This window comes from Cydia fagiglandana, chromosome 5 (genome assembly GCF_963556715.1).
Source record: "Cydia fagiglandana chromosome 5, ilCydFagi1.1, whole genome shotgun sequence".
Lineage (NCBI taxonomy): Eukaryota > Metazoa > Arthropoda > Insecta > Lepidoptera > Tortricidae > Cydia > Cydia fagiglandana.
Window position 1 is genome coordinate 19,268,091 of NC_085936.1, and position 20,687 is coordinate 19,288,777.

Consider the following 20,687-nt stretch of genomic DNA (forward strand, 5'->3'; position numbering starts at 1 on the left):
CTTTTTTTATGCAAAAATAAACATTTTACATGTGATATTAACCTTTTAACCGCCATAGAATTTGTCATCGAGCGTGCTCGTGTCGCTGGGGAGTACGAAGTTTTGTCTTATTTATCAGACCGCGGCGAAATGAGCCCGATTTTCTTTGTCTTATATATCAGTCTAAGGCAGTTAAAAGGTTAAGAATGGTGGGGTTATTCCCAACTTGTTACTAGTGGTAACTACTGCCGGCCTAGCCAAGGTTACAATCGCTATCGCTTCGACAACGAAAACCATTATGTCTCTTTATCACACTTCCATATTAGTGCAACATATCGCGCTAACAGTGACAGTTGCGTTTCGATCGCTACGGAGCGTAAGCGATCGGCATCTTGGCTACGCGGCCTGGATTTTTTTCCCAGAAGTTACCAGTGGTAAAAGGCGGGGGAAAAAGTCCCTATGGTGTGGTAACGAGTGGGAATAAGGGTCTCCCCTGATATATCGACGCGCATTCGGCAAAAGCCGATAGGAAAAAGCTTTATGTCCACGCAATAAGAGCGAAAAAGTCGTCGTTCGGCTCGGCTCGCATCGGCCGGCGCCTGCCGACGCGTCGACGGCTGTTTCGCTCTTATTGCGTGGACATAAAGCTTTTTCCTATCGGCTTTTGCCGAATGCGCGTCGATATATCAGGGGAGACCCTTACTCGAATGTAGATATACCAATGATGTATTGTATGATAAGAATTCAGTGACAAATGAACAATGTGGCTCATACAGTGACTTCTGCAGTCGACTCCTAGGTAGGTTTTAATCATTTCTATTTTATACTACGATTTTTATTACGGGTACAGTCAGCAACAGAAGTAGGCCAGCGAATGAAGCACCCGAAACAATCTGCACAAAATATGAGCGTGTGCAGATCGTATTGAACACTGTCCGTGTAGCTACTTGTGTTATTGAGCGTACACATAGCTAGTCTTGTGACATTGATGTAGCATTTTTGTGTTAAGGGCAGCGGACACAACCTTTTAAGTAGGGTATTTGTCTACTAGAGTCAAATCAGTTTCATTTTCGAACTGTCAAAACGATTTTGCCCCTATGGAATTTGTATGAAACACTAGCATGTTTCATGCATTTAGAAGTGTCTAAAAATAACTGCTGTCTACGTTTCTCTGTTAATCATCTGGTGCTTTATTTCATGCAAGGTGTAATATAATTAGTTATTTTTATTTATTTTTCTTCTTAAGTTAGGTTAATTATAATATGAATATAAAAGTAAAATATAAAAACACTTACAAAACAATAAAAAAAATTATAAACACATTATAAAAAACCTAACCTAGGGTGCCGCCGGCAGCGGGGCAGGGCCCAAGCTGCCGGTGGTCAGGGCCGCAGAGTGAGGAATCATTATAATTAATTTATTATTACCTCAATGCTACAAAGTTAGCTATAGGTACCTACTGTGCTACTGATATTCAAAATTAAAAAGAGTAATTTTATGTTAGCGCCAATGTAATTTTAAATCCTGTAATGAGTTAGTTATATTTTCATGGGTGTTCTCATAAATATTTTCCCGGAGAAATCCTGAATCGTCAAATATTTTTTCTACTCTTTCTAATTTAGAATACTACTTTAGCTATGTGTAATTAGTTAGACCAATAAAATTGGTGTTATGTATAGTTATTACTTAGTTAATAAGCGTAAATAGATCGAGGGAAAATGGACCTTGTAACTATGGTAATAAAACTTTTCTTACGCAAATGTAGGAATAAGAATTAAGAAACTAATGACGCAATTTTTTATTACGTTTATATGCCTACTTGAATGTTTACACAATGTTATATGCAAATAATTTCCTTATTTTTCGCTTTCATGGATTTATGTATCCTACTTGTAAGAAATATCAGTACAATTTTATGTGAATTTATCTATTATATAAGTAATAATTATCAATTGTGTTAGCGTTCAAGTATATTCCAACTGTTGATAAAGGACGCTACACACTGGCGGACCACTTTACTCCAAGTATTTTATTTTTTACAAGTGAACTATAGCTTATCCCGGCTACACACGTTAACTATAGATCGTAGCGATTAATCTGTGCAGTTTTATCTACCATGTCTATGACAAATCATTTGTGAACTAATTAAATTGTATTACCTACAAATGACACCTGTGCTTGGCACAGATAATTTGCTAATGATTCGATTGACTTCAAAAAAAAAAATTCAATTCAAATGATATTATCCTGTGGGATACACAAGCTTCCTTGAGCTTACCTTGGGGCTTAGTCAATTTGTGTAAAATGTCCTATAATGTCCTATAGGATTACTGCAAGACTTCGATGCAAAGAACTAATAGTATAACCATATCCCGCCAGTGTATCTTGTCTTTTATATGCAATTTAAGATATCAAATTCAATTTAAGATGTAAGTATATTGTAATGGTGATTTTAATTTATTGAAATACCTCTTGTGTAAATTTATTTTCTTATACCTACTGTACGGTTTACTTTTTGACTAAATGTGCTGTGACGAAAATATACTGATGTGTGAAGGTTTTGGAAAATATTTCATCTACACGATGACATTATGTAGACCTTATTTTTTGTATACACTCTCTTTAAAATGTAATTTTGCTATACTGAATAAATATATATGAATTATTAGTGCTTTTACTTTTCTGTTGCAAATTGCAATCCATTCCTAGGCTCTGAAGCCCCCTCCAGACTATGCGCGTGAATCGCGGGCGAAGCCGCGAACGCGAGTGTGGAGTCGATTTCGCTGTCTGCGAAAATCGACGCCACACTCACGTTCGCGGCTTCGCGCCGCGATTCGCGCACGAGTGTGGAGGAGGCTTTAGACCCGCGCAGTTTGCGCACACAGTTTGGACTCTGGATTCTGCGATCAGAGTTCTACGATTTTTGTAATGTAGGTAGATCTAAACTATAATCTAAAAATCAGGTATAACGCACACAGGAGGCGTTCAGACCGCAGTGGTAACAAGAAAACTATACCAACTCTTGCACAGCGACTGTCGATAGAAAAGGCGGCAAATTCAAAAAATGTAGGCGCGAAGAGTTAAAACTCCGTTTGATTAAAATTCTAATTTCGCGCGTTTTCTACAGACAAGCGGGGTGTGTTTCAGTACCTATATGCCGGTCAAGCAAGTTTGTCAGCAGAAAAGCTGCGAAATGCAAATTTTGTGTTGGACGATAACCCTTAGCGCCATTTTTTTTAATTTGCCGCTTTTTTCTACTAATGGAAATGGCTCGACAGACTGAAATATGCTTTGAAATCATAGAAGTAGCATCCTATAGAAGTGGTGTGCGCGTGCCTCCGTGAGGGACAAAACATACGCAATGCGACAATATTAAAAACACGTTTTAACATTCCTGACAATATACCAAAAACAATCTACGTAATTCGGTCGGGTTATTTGTTGCCCACCATTGCCGATACTAACAAAAAGGTGGGGAACAAACAAAAAGTGAGACTATGACAAGGACAAGCAATAGTACCGCTTTCTCTGCTACTCCTACTGAAAGTTCTATAAGTCTATCTCGTTCGGTCATTTGGCCCCTCCCCCATGTCTTCTCTATATTATTGTACCTCTATGTTTGAAATCTTACCATAAACTTATCAAATAAAATGCTGTAAGAAATCAAGGTGGCCAACGTAACATAATATTGTGTTTTTTTTTTAACACAGCAGAAAAAACATAAAACACTAAAATTAAAGAAGTATATTTCAGCAAATTCCTCTTATTATTCAATTTTATGAGTAATATCCCAGTAATCCATTTCTTTATAGAAATTAATTTATTGTGTGTAAACGAAAACGAAACGAAAACTCTCTGTATGATTCTGATTCTCTCCGATTCTTATCTTCGTTTTATAATCTGTGTCATGCCAATCAAAAACACAAAAACAAAAATATCTTGTCAAAACTGGCAACACTGGATTTAACGACGTTCTTTCGAGTGCGTGCGACATGACGCGCCGGTGAATTTTTACATAAATTGACGTAATTTTTATTCACATTTACCACAAATAAGGTGAAAAACATTTGTCAGACGATATTTACAAGTGCGTTTATCAGTGAATGTGTACATAACCTGCATTTTACTTGCAGATTTCACAATGGCCGATCAAGTGGATTCAATGTCAGATGCGGAGCTCCGGACAAAACTCGCGGAGCATGGGTTCCCTGTTATGCCAATAACGGCGTCAACAAGGAAATTGCTGGTCAAGAAGTTGAAACTAGTGCTCGATAACAAGTCCAAGCCTCGCGGAGGCGGTGACAACAAAGCCGAGAGCAGACGCTCACTCGCGCGGTATTCGAGCGGAGAAGAGTCTGATTTGGACACCAACAATGCTCGCGAGAAACGTGCAGGTCGCCGCGCTACTACCGGCGGCGCCATGTTGCCGCCCGCCAGCAGCAAGACCCGGCGCGCGACGCCTAAGAAGGATTCGCCGGTCAAGCAAGATTCCGACAAAGGTTCCGAGTCTGATGAGGAGAAATCGCCCGTACGTACTCATGAAGAGGTAGAGACGGTGACGACGCGGCGTGTGACGCGCACGTACGCTGCCAAGGACGACGACTACGAGACCGGCTCCGACAGCGACGTGGACGCGGATCGCAAGACCGCCTCGCCCTTCCGAAGCCACTCGCGTTCTAGTGATCATATCTCTAGTACCCTGCCCACTAACGACACCTCTACCAGCCCGCCCAAATCATCACTGTTTTCTCGGACAAGTCTACCAAGCTACTCATCCTCACTCTCATCAGACCATTTAAATTCAATCCGGTCTCGGCTAGGCCTGACATCCACATTAGGCGACCGCCCCTCCGTAAGCAACTACACTTCCAATTACACTACAAATACTTACCAGCCCTCAACTTCTACAATAGATGAGGTAGAATCTCCATATTTAAGTAATTTCACAAAACGCCTGTCTGCCTTAAAAGCGGAACCTTCGAAACCCACATATGCTGACCGAGATATCAACAATGGAAGCAGCACACTTTTGCCTCGCAGGTCCTACATATCGGGAGTGGCAAGACCTGATGTGGTAGACTACAAGTCTGCCAATGACAAAAAATTCTTGAAAAACAACCTTGTGTCCCTCGCTCTGGTGGTTCTAGTAGTTGTTTTTTTTTTTTGCTTATTTTTCATGTATATAGTTAAGAGAAATGATATCACTTCAGTGGTCGACGATCAGAGCAGTGTTCTGCCCATTTGTCAATTGAATATCCCAGGAAACCGGCCCGGCATAAACTGTGTACCTCGGGAACAAATCAGTTATGCTAAAGACTTGTTGAAAGTCATACATCCAGAATTAACTAAGAGAGTCGCTGATTTTCAATGTGGGAAGCCTGGTGTTCTCCCTTATTTAACAGAAAGAGAAGTCCTAGATATAGCTGCTACAAGAGCCGACACCTCTGACATCAGTCAGTGCCGCATGGATCTAAATAATCTAGAGGTATTGCTTGTGAACAACCCTCGCTGGGGTCTCAGTGTAGTTCAGCTTAAAAATTTGTATTCAAAAGATGCAGAGTTCACTCCGATAACATCCACTGATACAGTGGTGCAACAGCGCAGCAAGGGAAGTGTAGCTCTAACCTTAGCTGACCCATCCACACCCCTCTCTTGTCTCTTCATCAACACCCTGTACTCCACTGGATCATCTCTTGTAGTGATTGGACTACTCACATTACTGGCTCTGGGTTCCCAAAGGGGCTACAAATACTATGTTGCATATCGCAAAAGGAAGAGTGATGAGATCTACTCAATGGTGGAGCAAATCATAGATGTGATATCTCAGGAGACTGAAGATACTGGAGAACCTTACATATCTGTGGACCATGTGAGAGATACTCTCATTCCACCCCAAAATAGAGAAAAAATGGCCTCAGTCTGGGATGCTGCTGTGAAATTTATTCAGAGGAATGAGAGCCGCGTGCGAATGGAGGTTCAATCCGTTGATGGGGAAGACTGCAGGGTGTGGCGCTGGTGTTCCGCTCACAGCAGCCCAAAACGCAGCGCGGCCTGGCAGGGACAGGCATTCGAGACCCAAGAAGGCTCTGTAAACAACTTGACGGTATCACCTACACCTTGCCTAAAGATCCGCCACATGTTTGACAAAAATGATACAAATGATAACTTGAGGATGGTGGTGCAGGATGCGATTCTAGAGAAGTGTGGCGAGCGCTGCAATGTTTTGCATATTGATGTCGACCGGGCTTCATGCTGCGTCTATGTGAAGTGTGCGAGCACAAGCGACGCGGGAGTGGTATACCGCTCGCTGCACGGCTGGTGGTACGAGGGCCGTCTCATCACCGTCAAGTACCTCCGCCTGGAGCGCTACATGCAACGCTTCCCTAACTCTCCCTCCGTTGGGCCCTACCTTAAAATGTCCCGTCCACGCCGCACCTGGGATGAGTAACTACCAGCCATAACGGACCAACTTTGCGGCTTCAACATAGAGCACTTTAGTTGCCGCATAGCGTATTCTCATACGGCCTGATTATAATTATAACAAGTTGATTGTACCACGGCAGATTTTTCCCACTTCACCTAAGCCAATATTAAAACTCTGAAGATGGAAGAATCGGCTTCAAACTAATCTATTAAAGTTTGTGTTAGTTGTACTCATGTTTAATGAATGTAAACTTACAAATTGTATCTTAAGCTATTCGTTGCAAGGATTGATTCTCGGATGCACTGCCTTTGTAATTTATTTGCTGATGAAGTCTAATTGTGGACGCGGGAATCGATTCTTTCTCTTTCATTTTAATTATTTATAAGCAATCGCTTAATATAAGCTCTATGTAGTTCACTGGACATTGTTATTAGTCGGGTCCACATAGAACGAGCCGCCTCGCGAGGAAGTTGCCGCGTGAAGCAGCTCGGTCGGCAGAGACTTGCCTCGGCCGCATTGCCCCGGGCGAGGCACGTCTCCACCGACCAAAATGCTCGTTCTGTGTGAAGACGCGCCTATTGGTTAATTTGAATGCTAATTAAATTCATTTTGGTTCTTTTATTGATAATTTAAAATTTAAATTACCTGACATTAGATTGATAAAAGAATATCTTCATTACATTATTGATCCTCATAATAATATTAATAGAATTATTACTTTCGATTAAATTACGCGATGTTATGTATTTCGAAAGCTGTCAATTATAATAGATAACATATCAGTCATTTCATACGTTTGTTGAGCCGAGCTGGCTAAAATCGTTCGGTCCTGATCTGAATATTTACTAGGTGCTGGTCGGAACACTATGCCTTATGTAGCTTTCCTTTCGCTTCATGTTTCTTTTCATATATGATATAAGTTTAAGCATTGGCGTAGTTATGTTCGTTAGGGTTTTTTTATGTATTGAGTACAGTCGGTCCCTAATATCTCACACGAAACTGCACCTAATATTATTACACACTTTTAATTAGGGTATTACCATCCATTTAGCTACATATATATAATATAGGTACAGCAATAGAAATGTAGCTAAATTTTACGTGAGGTGCGCGCACAATGCGTTCCTATTTACTGGACCGTGTATTAGGACAGATTTTCTATATAATATATAAGTGCGCCAATGAGTAGGTAAGTAATATAATTATATGTCGCTCACTCTAGCTTATTGTCTGTAAATAAACGGCATCACAAGTCTCTTTCGACACGATGGGCGCAAGTCGTTGACTTGTTTTGTTACTGAATTTACTGTTTTGGAATAAAATTGTTACAAAAGTAATTGTAAGTAGGATAAGTTAAGTATTCAGATTACATTTTCATTATTTTCAGTTCAGTCACTCACAGCACAACATAATATGTGTTACATTTAATAATAAGTTTGACATTTTTATTTGGATACTAACTGCTGTTTTAATTTCTAGCGTTATTTTATGGATTGATTTTTATTTTTTAATAAATAATTTAAGTACAAAGACTTGTTTTCTTTTAATAGGATATATTAAATATATATTTATAGTAATGGAAATATACTGTTTGTATTTTTTACATGTTATGTTACGTAAAACTACTACTTACGAGTAGGTATGTATATACCTAATTAAATACCATGCAAGTATTTAAAAAAAATCCGTAAACGTTCAAATATACATATATTTTATAAAACATTAATATTATTAACAATTAAGTTTTCATTTGAAGTACATAGGATCGAGTTAGACCAAGATAAATCGGCAACGATTTTGACAGCACACACAAGACTGCACGTGTTATTTACACGTCATAATTTCATGGAAGTTTGACGTTTAAAATAACCCTTGCACAGTCTTGAGCTATCAAAATCATTGTAGACTTATCTTGATCTAACTCTATGACCATTACAAAATTAAACTACTTATTTTCAATTTATATTCAACAACCCTCTCCCAAGGCAAGACACTGGAATGTAAGGAACTTTCGCAATTCAAACTTCAAACACTATATTTTTGGTGTATTTCCATTTACGTTTAGTCCTATAGGGTGGTTGGTATTCCACCTGTCCAATGTCATTGCGTCTCACTTTTTTAGTTAGTAAAATGTGACACAAAATACACATTGGACAGATGGGATAGTACCCTCCTAAGGGCGGTATTCCACCGATTTAATTTATTCGTCCAATGTGTATTGCGTTGCGTCTCACATTTTGCTTTAATGAGGGAGTGAGACGCACTGCCATTGGACAGGTGGAATACCATTAGACCACCTAAGGCAGGGACAGACAGAAATGACACTTAAGTTAAACTCGCGTTTTGTACATAGATAATTATAGAAACGGGTCTACCGCGATATAATTTCATTGTTTTGGTGCAACTCAGCTGAAACGTCGGAATAAAAAGGTAAAAACAATGAAATTATATCGCGGTAGACCCGTTTGTGTAATTAAATAAATGGGAATCATAGTCTAATAATAATAAAACATGGTCTTCTCTTCCCAGAGTGACACAAGCCTACGTCACAATAACATGGCCGCTATATATAGCGCTATCGCATATTATCATATAGCGCTGTCGCATGATGACGTAGGCTTGTGTCAGTCAGGTGACCTAGAAAAGACGGGAAGAGAGTACCAGGCGGAGTATATTATTATACCATGATGGGAATGATGAATGTGAAATAGTTAGGCGAGTCAGTAATGTAGTAATTGTTTGAGGGCGCTGAAGCACCGCCACTTGTCGGGCAGGTAGAGCGGCTCGAACACGTGCGGGAAGGGCGCGTCCCAGCCCGCCACGCGGGACACCGGCGCCTCCAGGTGCAGGAAACATTCGTTCTGGAAACAAAAAGGTTTTACTTCACATGTGAACTAGGTACCTATTTAGGAAAGCAAAAGTACACTAGCCAACAATACGTAGATACGTGCAGATTTGTCTGTCAGTATACTGAATGAAAAAACAGAACCCAGGTATTGGCTGTGTGAACCGGAAGGCGCAGGGTGGTAACCCCCACAAGGTGGACTGACGACCTGGTAAAGGCCGCGGGAGTCCGCTGGATGCGGGTGGCGCAAGACCGGTCATTGTGGCACTCTTTGGGGGGAGGCCTATGTCCAGCAGTGGATGTCCTCTGGCTGATATAATGATGATTGGCTGTTATATTAATAAATGTTGCTATGTATTTTTCATGTCACTACTGTAAATGTTGTATTGATTTGTGAAAGAACCCACGAGGCCTTCGTGCATTACAGAATATATTTTTGGATTTGATATAATAAATAAGCTTATGTCTATCACTATGGTTATACCATTAATTTACCTGTATGGTAGCAGCTAATTCGGCACCGAAACCTGAAGTAAGAGGCGCCTCGTGAGATATCAGGCAACGTCCAGTCTTCTTCACCGACTGCAAACGAAAATATTACATTTCAGCAATCAGTACCCCTACCCCTAGTGTATAGTAGATTGTTAACCAAGAGATGAAAGGCACTCATCTCTGCCGAGTTTGGCGCTCGAACGCAGTGAGAGCGCCAATAGTTCGAGGCTGAAATGATGCGTTTCACCCGAGTTAAACATTCTATTACCTTTCATTTCGAATACGAGGAAAGTAAAATGCATGGGTTTTTTTTAAACATGACTAAGTTTAAATTTTTATAGTATTTTTAGGGTACTTTCAATTAACAACTTAGGTAAAACTATCAAGAGACAAATGAAAAATTTAATTCGATAGCGTGACGTGACGTATGTGGCTTTAACATTTTAGCGCACGCCCACATGCGCGTCTACACACACGCAGCCGGTGTGCTCTGGCCTTTATACTTCACAAACTGTCACTTAAATCAAGGTACTATGGTACTAGCGTTGCAGACGGTGTCCCGGTCCCAGGGCAGGATGGACTGCAGGTCGATGACGTCACAGCCGACGCCGAGCTGGTCGCGAGCCAGCTCCGCCACCTCCAGCAGCACGTGCAGCTGCGTGCCCCAGCCTATCAGGGTCACTTCTGTACCTAGTACTATTATTTATTCTGTGGTAGTATGGCACTAACGTTGCAGACGGTGTCCCGGTCCCAGGGCAGGATGGACTGCAGGTCGATGACGTCACAGCCGACGCCGAGCTGGTCGCGAGCCAGCTCCGCCACCTCCAGCAGCACGTGCAGCTGCGTGCCCCAGCCTATCAGGGTCACTTCTGTACCTAGTACTATTATTTATTCTGTGGTAGTATGGCACTAACGTTGCAGACGGTGTCCCGGTCCCAGGGCAGGATGGACTGCAGGTCGATGACGTCACAGCCGACGCCGAGCTGGTCGCGAGCCAGCTCCGCCACCTCCAGCAGCACGTGCAGCTGCGTGCCTCAGCCTATCAGGGTCACTTCTGTACCTAGTACTATTATTTATTCTGTGGTAGTATGGCACTAACGTTGCAGACGGTGTCCCGGTCCCAGGGCAGGATGGACTGCAGGTCGATGACGTCACAGCCGACGCCGAGCTGGTCGCGAGCCAGCTCCGCCACCTCCAGCAGCTCGTGCAGCTGCGTGCCCCAGCCTATCAGGGTCCCTTCTGTACCTAGTACTATTATTTATTCTGTGGTAGTATGGCACTAACGTTGCAGACGGTGTCCCGGTCCCAGGGCAGGATGGACTGCAGGTCGATGACGTCACAGCCGACGCCGAGCTGGTCGCGAGCCAAGTCTGCCACCTCCAGCAGCACGTGCAGCTGCGTGCCTCAGCCTATCAGGGTCACTTCTGTACCTAGTACTATTATTTATTCTGTGGTAGTATGGCACTAACGTTGCAGACGGTGTCCCGGTCCCAGGGCAGGATGGACTGCAGGTCGATGACGTCACAGCCGACGCCGAGCTGGTCGCGAGCCAAGTCTGCCACCTCCAGCAGCACGTGCAGCTGCGTGCCCCTGCATATCAGGTCCACTTCTGTACCTAGTACTATTATTTATTCTGTGGTAGTATGGCACTAACGTTGCAGACGGTGTCCCGGTCCCAGGGCAGGATGGACTGCAGGTCGATGACGTCACAGCCGACGCCGAGCTGGTCGCGAGCCAGCTCCGCCACCTCCAGCAGCACGTGCAGCTGCGTGCCCCAGCCTATCAGGGTCACTTCTGTACCTAGTACTATTATTTATTCTGTGGTAGTATGGCACTAACGTTGCAGACGGTGTCCCGGTCCCAGGGCAGGATGGACTGCAGGTCGATGACGTCACAGCCGACGCCGAGCTGGTCGCGAGCCAAGTCTGCCACCTCCAGCAGCACGTGCAGCTGCGTGCCCCTGCATATCAGGTTCACTTCTGTACCTAGTACTATTATTTATTCTGTGGTAGTATGGCACTAACGTTGCAGACGGTGTCCCGGTCCCAGGGCAGGATGGACTGCAGGTCGATGACGTCACAGCCGACGCCGAGCTGGTCGCGAGCCAGCTCCGCCACCTCCAGCAGCACGTGCAGCTGCGTGCCCCAGCCTATCAGGGTCACTTCTGTACCTAGTACTATTATTTATTCTGTGGTAGTATGGCACTAACGTTGCAGACGGTGTCCCGGTCCCAGGGCAGGATGGACTGCAGGTCGATGACGTCACAGCCGACGCCGAGCTGGTCGCGAGCCAAGTCTGCCACCTCCAGCAACACGTGCAGCTGCGTGCCTCAGCCTATCAGGGTCACTTCTGTACCTAGTACTATTATTTATTCTGTGGTAGTATGGCACTAACGTTGCAGACGGTGTCCCGGTCCCAGGGCAGGATGGACTGCAGGTCGATGACGTCACAGCCGACGCCGAGCTGGTCGCGAGCCAGCTCCGCCACCTCCAGCAGCACGTGCAGCTGCGTGCCTCAGCCTATCAGGGTCACTTCTGTACCTAGTACTATTATTTATTCTGTGGTAGTATGGCACTAACGTTGCAGACGGTGTCCCGGTCCCAGGGCAGGATGGACTGCAGGTCGATGACGTCACAGCCGACGCCGAGCTGGTCGCGAGCCAAGTCTGCCACCTCCAGCAACACGTGCAGCTGCGTGCCCCAGCCTATCAGGGTCACTTCCGAGCCTGAAATATACGGACATGCATTTGAATTAATGTGTAATATACAGTGTGGAAAGATAAGTCAGGCCCTGGAGGGTAACTACTTTAAATCCTTAAGCTGGCTCATTTAACTTAAAGGAGACATTCCTTTATTTTTAAAAATAAACAGTACTTAAAAAACGTCAAATATTACATTTTAGCAAATTTCAGTATGATTTTATAAAAAAAAAAAGTTTGGTATTCAAGCAAGAATATCGGTGCGTTACATTTAAAAACAGTAACTTGGCCGTCTTTTTTGGATCAAGACGATTTCGTTATAGGACTTGGTAATGACGAAATTACCTAGCACTTACACCGCCGCTAAGACGTTCCTGTGCCGACTTGTTCGATATCCGCATTAAGCTCCGCATCGATTTTATGCAAATGCGGGTGCGAATATTCGCAACATTCCTGATAGGGATAATCGCTTTATTTGTCTATGTGTCTATTTGCCTACCTTCCCTAAGCAGTTGTGCCTGTCCTAGCGGTAAAGTATAGTCCTCCACCGGTACGTCTTCGGTAGCGGAGCGGTACAGGATCTTGGGCTCCAGGAATACGCAGGGGTCCTGGGAGCGCAGACAGGACAGTAGGAGCCCCTTGGCGGCGATGGGGCCGCGGGGAACTACCACCTGGAAATACGTTTAACTTCGTTATACACGACTCTCATGGCTCCTCTACACGATGGGCCAACGTCGGCCACTCCAAGGGACGCAGCCATGCGGTAGACATAGCAATATCACTTGCTCCCTCTAACGCATAATTGCGTCCCTTGGAGTGGCCGGCGTTGGCCCATCGTGTAGAGGAGCCATCATATAGCACGAAAGACCGATTCGTGGAGTAAACGACTACTCGAGTGGCGACTATGGGGGGAGAGCGTTAGGGATTGCAAATCCGAATCTATTTTACAAAATCCGGATTTTCGGATAATTTTCACGCCGAAATCCGAACTTCGGATAAAATCCGGATTTAGGGAATGTTTTCTTGATACCAGGAATAAATAAAAAAAAAACGACTTTCTAATAAGAAATTAGTCTTTTTATTTACTGTAATAGTCTTATGCAGTGGCGTAGCTAGGTGGGGGCGGCGGGGGGCTTATATTTTATCTACAAATACGTACAAATAAATCGAAAAAAGATTTTTTTTTCGCGAAATTGACGTAATCTCTTATAATATATTTTCCTTCTTTTGGCCTCGGAAATGCGTGGTTAAAATCTCCCGGGTTCCTCGTGGGCACCTGGTATGGAGCAATTATATGTTGGCGCCTCGTAGGGTATTTTATTCAGAAAGGTTTTTTTTATTATGTGATTATTTCTGTAATTGAGAAACCATGTCGCTGTTTCTAATTGGGTGACTCTGGACTATTTGAAATTCATTGAGATATGGGATTTTACAGAATGTCTTCCACATCTTGCACTTGGCAATAAAAGTTTTTAATTTCTTTTAACATAAATTATTTGTATATCTTTCACGGGACAATGATGACTCGGACCTTTGGGAGGCGTGCGCGGAGCACAAGCCAACACGTAGATGCCCTTTTAGCCGGGTACTGACTGAACGAGCAGCCCCGCGAGGCAGCTTCGTGAGGCAAATCCTCGGTCAGTCAGGACGTGCCTCGGCCGAGGCAAACGCATGTCCGGCCTCGGCCGAGCGCGCCTCGGCCCGAGCCGAGCGTTATCGGTTTTTTGTCCATTCTCAAAGGCACCTCAGTAAGTTTGCCGCGCTCACTCAACGCCATGGATAAAGAACAGTGCCTTAAATTGATACAACTATATGGTGTATATAGACGTTCATGGGATGCGAAATATCCCGATTATACTAATAGAGGACTAGAGGGCTTTTCCGCGCGCGACAGCCTCGTGCAACAAATCCTACTGACCCAGGCTGCCTCGCGCGGCATTCGTCCGAGGCTGCCTCGCGGGGCTGCTCGCTCAGTCAGTACCCGGCTTTTGTTGCACGAGCTTGCCGCGCGCGGAAAAGCCAAGCCACGGTGACGCCACCTCTGCAGAAACCTGATGGGACACTGGCCCACTCCGCGACAGAGAAAGCTAACTTGTTTGCTTCTCTGTTTGCGAGCAATTCACGTCTAGATGCAGGCTCAAAACTTCCACCTACGCTACCTCAATGCAGTTCCTCTATGCAGAGAATTGCTATACATCAAAAAGAGGTACGCCGAACTCTGCAGAATCTTGACGTGAATAAGGCCAATGGACCAGACGGTATACCTGCACGTGTACTAAAGCAGTGTGCGCCTGAGTTGTCTCCTGTACTGACACGCCTGTACCGCCTCTTTCTCCAAACAAGAACGGTGCCGAAATCCTGGAAGCTTGCAAACGTGCAGCCAGTACCCAAGAAGGGTAGTCGTGCTGATCCCTGCAATTACCGACCAATCGCCATTACCTCCATGCTCTGTAAAGTCATGGAAAGGGTACTTAACGGGAAGCTGCAGGCATACCTCGAAGCAAATGATCTGCTCAGTGACCGTCAATATGGCTTTCGCCGAGGTCGGTCTACTGGGGATCTTTTAGCGTATGTCACGCACTGCTGCGGCGAGGCCATCGAGAGGAACGGTGAAGCGCTTGCTGTTTCACTGGACATCTCGAAGGCCTTTGACAGGGTTTGGCACGCAAGTCTCCTTAGCAAGCTTCCTGCATACGGCATCCCTGCTGACTTTTGTAGCTGGCTATCTGATTTCTTGAGTGAACGGTCGATCAGAGTAGTTATTGATGGCTGGTCTTCGGACCTCATGGCCATTGACGCCGGTGTTCCTCAGGGGTCTGTTCTCTCCGCAACCCTTTTCCTGCTCCACATTAACGACATGCTGCAACCCAGCATTGTAGGTTATGCAGATGACAGTACGGTTGTTGAGAGATATTTGGCTAGTGCAGGGGACAGCAGGGAGGATATACGTTCACAGAGAGAGGCCATGGTTGAGCGAATGAACTTGACCCTTAGTCTCGTTTCCCAGTGGGGTGATGACAATCTGGTCACGTTTAATGCCTCCAAAACGCAGACGTGTCTATTTTCCGCAAAACGGAGTCCATTCGACCTGACTCCTTCTTTCCGGGGTGCATCTGTACCTATTGCCGACAGCCTGGAACTCCTCGGCATGGAGCTGAGTTCAGTCCTCAGCTTCGGCAGCTTCATTGAGTCTAAAGCACAAACTGCGGCCAGAAAGCTGGGCGTCCTAAATAAGGTGAAGCGATACTTCACACCTGGACAGCTTCTAACACTTTACAAAGCTCAAGGTCGTGTATGGAGTATTGCAGCCACCTGTGGGATGGCTCAGCTAAATACCAACTCGCCGCTTTGGACTCAGTGGAGCGCAGAGCCAGGAGGATGATTGGCGACAAGAAGCTAACGGCTAAGCTTCAGTCTTTGGCCCATCGGCGGAAAGTCGCCAGCCTGTTGGTATTCTATAGGCTGCACTTCGGGGAGTGTGCCCAAGAGCTACACGGGCTTATTCCACCGTCCCCATTCTGCCATCGGACTTTTAGACGCACGGCCGGTTTCCATCCTTACATGGTAGATATTCCACCAATTCGCACGAAGCGCTTTGCTTCTACTTTCCTTATGCGCACTGCCAAGGAATGGAATTCCCTGCCGGCGTCTATATTTCCGTGTTCTTATAACCCGGCAACCTTCAAATCAAGAGTGAACAGGCACCTTCTGGGCGAGCTCGCTCCATCGTAGGCCACGTCTACGCCTCGGCTAGTCTGTGGCCATGAGTAAGCCCATTCATAATAAAAAAAAAAAAGACGCCTGAGCCAAACATCGAACACTCAGTTTAACGTGAAGTCACACAGACACCGCGCTTGTCATGAGGCTGTTCAAGGCCCAAGGCCAGTGAGTGAGCCAGGCAACCCCCCCTCTACCCGCTTGCAAGGCCCAAGGCCAGTGAGTGAGCCAGGCAACCCCCCCTCTACCCGCTTGACGCGTATTTGCAGTAATCAGAACATTTTAACGGTGCAAAAGGCAATTGTATAATAGTTTAACAAAAAATCCGAAAATTCAGATTTGGGTTTAAAAATCCGGATTTAGAAACGGATTGAAAAATTGGCGGATAATCCGGATTTTCGAAGTTCGAATAATCCGGATTGCAATCCCTAGAGAGCGTCCTCAAAGTAGACCCCAGATGCGTTGGAACGACGACATCAAAAGGACTGAGGGGAAGAAGCGGCTCCAGGTTATACAGGATTGTGACAAATGGCGTAAAATGAAGGAGGCCTACATCCAAAGGGTAGAAAAAGGCTAGAGAAAGAGATAGAGATACACACGACTCATGTTTGATGGCAAAAAATACTGCTGTACTAGATCACAACAAAGTAAAAACTCTTTAACTGTACTATTATGGTACTGAATTGAGCTGATCTGGCGATAGACATGTAATTTTTGACAAAAATACTTTTTCTCTAAAATGGACGGCAAAGTCGACTTTGCCGTCTAAAAAATAGGTCGCGAAGCGCGTAGTTTATGGTCAGTCAAAAATTAAAAAGTTAAAAACATTGCAGTCTCGATTTTGGGACTGCAATGTTGCATACAAATTCCATTATTTGTCGAGTTCCAAACTTTTTAAAAGTTGAAATGACCATATCAAATGAAGGCACAGGCCCATTAAACAGCCAAACAGATGATTAGTACCGCGACTATTTAGATGTCTCAAATAGGTTGGCGTATTTTTGGCAGAAAAATACACTTCTATTTTTCGTATTAAAAAAAATAAAAAGGCGGCAAGGGCTTTTTTCTGTCAAAATATATATGTAAGAACGTTGCTTTTGTAAAATATTTCTATGATATGTATATTTCTTGCACCATTTTTGAGAAAAGCACTATATATGACTCGGCTGGAAGGCTACTTGCTGGCTTCGGATTCAATTAAACGGACTCCCAAGGTCGTCCGTTTAAAACGAATCCTCAGCCTGCAAGTAGCTACTTCCGAGCCTCGACAATAATGTACTAATAATGACTGACCCTGAGTCCAGCGGCGTGCGCGAAGAACGCCTCCGGGCTCTGCGAGTGGTACAGCCCCCCGTGCCCCACCGCCGCGCACGGCGCGCGCACCGTGAGCGCGCCGCACGAGAACTGCCCGCCCGAGCGGTAGCGATACTTCGCTGCTTCGTTCACCAACTGATAAATGAAGATACATGTACGTCGACGAATCCCGTTATAAAGAGGTGAAATCAAAAAAATTTAGACATTGATAGCAAATAAGCATCCGACCACTCTGATGGTGAACAACTCCAGAGGTGTCAGGTGCGCGTTACCGACCCTTTATGAACCTATAACTACTTAGGTCTTCAAGAACGTCATACTATAGTCCCTTTGCTCGAGAAATCCATTTATGATCGGGAATGAAAGAACTTTTAAACTCACCATATTTTTTAGTGAAATAAATCTATAATAAGAGATAAGAAGTCTTCTATACAAATTTCTATAATAAAATATCTGTATCTATACAAATTTACCAGTACAGCACTATCAAAACTAGGACATATAATTTCAAGGAACAGTGATAAAAAAGATGCTATAAGGGTAAAAACTACAAGGACTAATTTTAGCAAATTAACCTCTTCTTCTTCCTCGCGTTATCCCGGCATTTTGCCACGGCTCACATGGGAGCCTGGAGTCCGCTTGACAACTAATCCCATGATTTGACGTAGGCACTAGTTTTTACGAAAGCGACTGCCATCTGACCTTTCAACCCAGAGGAGAAACTGAGCCTTATTGGGATTAGTCCGGTTTCCTCATGATGTTTTCCTTCACCGAAAAGCGACTAGTAAATATTTCGTACATAAGTTCCGAAAAACTCATTGGTACGAGCCGGGGTTTGAACCCGCGACCTCCGGATTGCAAGGCACGCTCTTACCGCTAGGCCACCAGCGCTTCAGCGCTTAATTTTAGCAAATTAACCTATTGAATAAAAATAAATGTTTAAGAAAAATTTTAAATAGATTCTAAAATCAATTTAATTCGTAATTTTAGTAAAATTTACCTGAGATATTACCAGAATAAGTATGATATTGGATTGTTTACCTGATCAAAGGCGGGGAAGATGTAGTCAGCAAACTGTATCTCTGCTATGGCGGTGGCCCCGGCTGTGGCAAGCCCTATCGCAAATCCAGCGATACCCTGCTCACACAGTGGTGTGTTGAACACCCGATCCTTGCCATATTTCTCCTTGAAATATACAAAAAATACATTGTTAGGCTGTTTTTATATCTCAGAGACTATAATATAATTCAAGTTTTACATATAAAGCAAGCTTAGCAATTAGAGAATGGTAGCTTTAATTGACACTCAGTTTGATCTGTTTCTTTTGTGTAATTTAATTACTTACATTTTCTATGTTAAAATGTATTTTAGTGCAGCTATTGGTATAAATAAATAAATAAATATTATAGGACAATTTTACACAGATCAACCTAGTCCCACAGTAAGCTCAATAAGGCTTGGTATAGCTGCACTAAGTACACTTCCACCCTTGACCAATGACATACAAAAAAGTAATAATATTGTTGACATGGTTAAGATTAAATGATGTTCCTATAAATTACCTGTAAGCCCAGTGCACAGCGGAAGACCCCACCAAATCCCACATCCTCACCAAACAGCACGGCCGAGGAGTCCTGCTTCAGTGTAATATCCATGGCGTTGTTTATGGCTTGCATCATGTTCATTTTTGCCGTTTCACCTACGGAGAAGCAACAAATATTTATTGGTCAATAGCAAAGCAAAATGTTGATTATAGTATAACATTTTGCTAAACCCATAAAATTTGGACCCTTATTTCTTTAAAAGTTAAAAACTCGATTACTGGTACCATAAATTTTATTTAGTTGATCTTTGAATGCTCACCTTGTTTTTATTTAGAAAATATTAATTACTATAATTCCTACATGCACACGTTAATATTTAAAGTAAACAAGTGAATAACCTAAAAATGTATTCTTCGTTAGAACAAATAACTTACCTTCGACTGGTTTTTCATTGTCAGGATAGTAAATAAAATGTGAGGATAGCCTTTTTGATCCATTGGACACAGTTTTGGCAAATTTTGTCAGTAATACGAAGTTTTTCGTCACTAAACTCGCCATGGCTGTAAAAAGTCGACGTCTTAACTACGACTGACTCGGAATTATTCAAGCAACCCATCTTATCAGCAATTCTAATTAAGCTTTGATTGTTAAACGCCACTGATAAACATAAAGATGTGACGAACGATATTGTTTATTTTCTTCTTATCAATACGCTCCGTGGGGCATTTGAGCCTTATCTTTCACTTGAGTTATGCAATTTTTAATATATGTTACCGTGATTTTATTGGCGATAGTGATTTTCTTAGCTTTCGATAAATCATAAAGAAGAAACGAGTTAAAAATGTTAAAAATTATATAGGATATCGAAATAAAACAAACATTGCATTTGTATTTTTTTTTAAACGGTTATGGCCTGGATGCGAGTCCTTTAAGCCAAGGCCTGCGTTGGCAGATGGTTGACAGTTGGCGTTGGCGTTTTTTCTGTCATGCATGTCATTAGTTTTGACGTTTAAGTGGTATCCAGACGGAACTAATCAAATCGGTCGTTTTGATCAGAAATGAAATTGGCGTCAAACTCCAATTTTAGATTTATGATGATATTAGAGCCCTCTAAATTGAAAAAATGCTCCAGAATGAAAATACTGGCTTCACAAATTGGTATTCTTGCGTCCGAACCTCATTTTTTTTTATCGGTAATATCGGTCATTATCGGTGAACCAAATTGGTATTTGCGTCCGCACCTCCTGATACGATCTGTCAATTGAATCAGATTGGCGAAAAATTTACTAATCTGGATACGCCTTTAGTTGAGCAACCTCTTTAGTTTAGCAAACCATTTCCAATGCATTTTTAGAAAAGGCGGCAAATTAAAAAAAATGTCGACACGAAGAATTTGAATAACGCGTCTTTTTCTACTTTTCAGAAATAAATATCGAAAACCCGATTCTCACAGATCCCGGTGTTTTTGGGTTCTTTCAACTCAGAATCACTAGCATAATATTCAATTCTGATGATAAAATAAAATGCCCCAAAAATTTGTATGAAAATTGTACATTCCACTACGTCACGCACATACAAGTGAAAATTTTTTTCATACTAAAACGTGACGTAATGGAATGGACATTTTGGGACATCTTTTTTTAATGGTGAGATGGAGAATGCTGTCGATTCTGA

The 20,687-nt window shown here is 43.3% G+C and overlaps 2 protein-coding genes across 3 annotated transcripts; one reads left to right on the forward strand and one right to left on the reverse strand.

Moving 5' to 3' along the window:
• The first annotated feature begins 3,908 nt into the window (after nt 1-3,908).
• LOC134664617 (inner nuclear membrane protein Man1-like) lies at nt 3,909-7,929 on the forward strand. Of its 2 annotated transcripts, XR_010098270.1 has the most exons (3): nt 3,909-4,035; nt 4,113-6,872; nt 6,904-7,929. XR_010098270.1 is itself a non-coding variant. In XM_063521347.1 (2 exons), exon 2 carries the CDS (start codon nt 4,121-4,123, stop codon nt 6,425-6,427), a length of 2,307 nt encoding a protein of 768 aa, XP_063377417.1. In that variant the 5' UTR covers nt 3,909-4,035; nt 4,113-4,120; the 3' UTR covers nt 6,428-7,929. The 2 variants fall into 2 exon arrangements, 1 of the variants encoding a protein (XP_063377417.1); XM_063521347.1 differs by having other exon boundaries at nt 4,113-7,929.
• A 164-nt stretch (nt 7,930-8,093) lies between these two features.
• LOC134664619 (2-oxoisovalerate dehydrogenase subunit beta, mitochondrial) lies at nt 8,094-19,750 on the reverse strand. The gene is made up of 8 exons (XM_063521348.1): nt 19,448-19,750; nt 19,032-19,168; nt 18,511-18,654; nt 17,449-17,604; nt 12,938-13,109; nt 11,765-11,910; nt 9,744-9,830; nt 8,094-9,264 (listed from the first exon to the last, which is right to left on the reverse strand). The coding sequence occupies exons 1-8, from the start codon at nt 19,569-19,571 to the stop codon at nt 9,124-9,126; spliced, it is 1,107 nt and encodes a 368-aa protein (XP_063377418.1). The 5' UTR covers nt 19,572-19,750; the 3' UTR covers nt 8,094-9,123.
• Between the last annotated feature and the right edge of the window lie 937 nt (nt 19,751-20,687).

Excerpts from the sequence above, each read along its gene's own strand:
- LOC134664619 (XM_063521348.1), bottom strand. The coding sequence starts at position 19,571 with ATGGCGAGTTTAGTGACGAAAAACTTCGTATTACTGACAAAATTTGCC. Across the intron at positions 11,911-12,937 it reads GGCACAACTGCTTAGGGAAG|GTACAGAAGTGACCCTGATA; the intron begins GTAGGCAAATAG and ends TAATAGTACTAG. Across the intron at positions 9,831-11,764 it reads ACCGGGACACCGTCTGCAAC|TCGGTGAAGAAGACTGGACG; the intron begins GTTAGTGCCATA and ends TTTCGTTTGCAG.
- LOC134664617 (XM_063521347.1), top strand. The coding sequence starts at position 4,121 with ATGGCCGATCAAGTGGATTCAATGTCAGATGCGGAGCTCCGGACAAAA.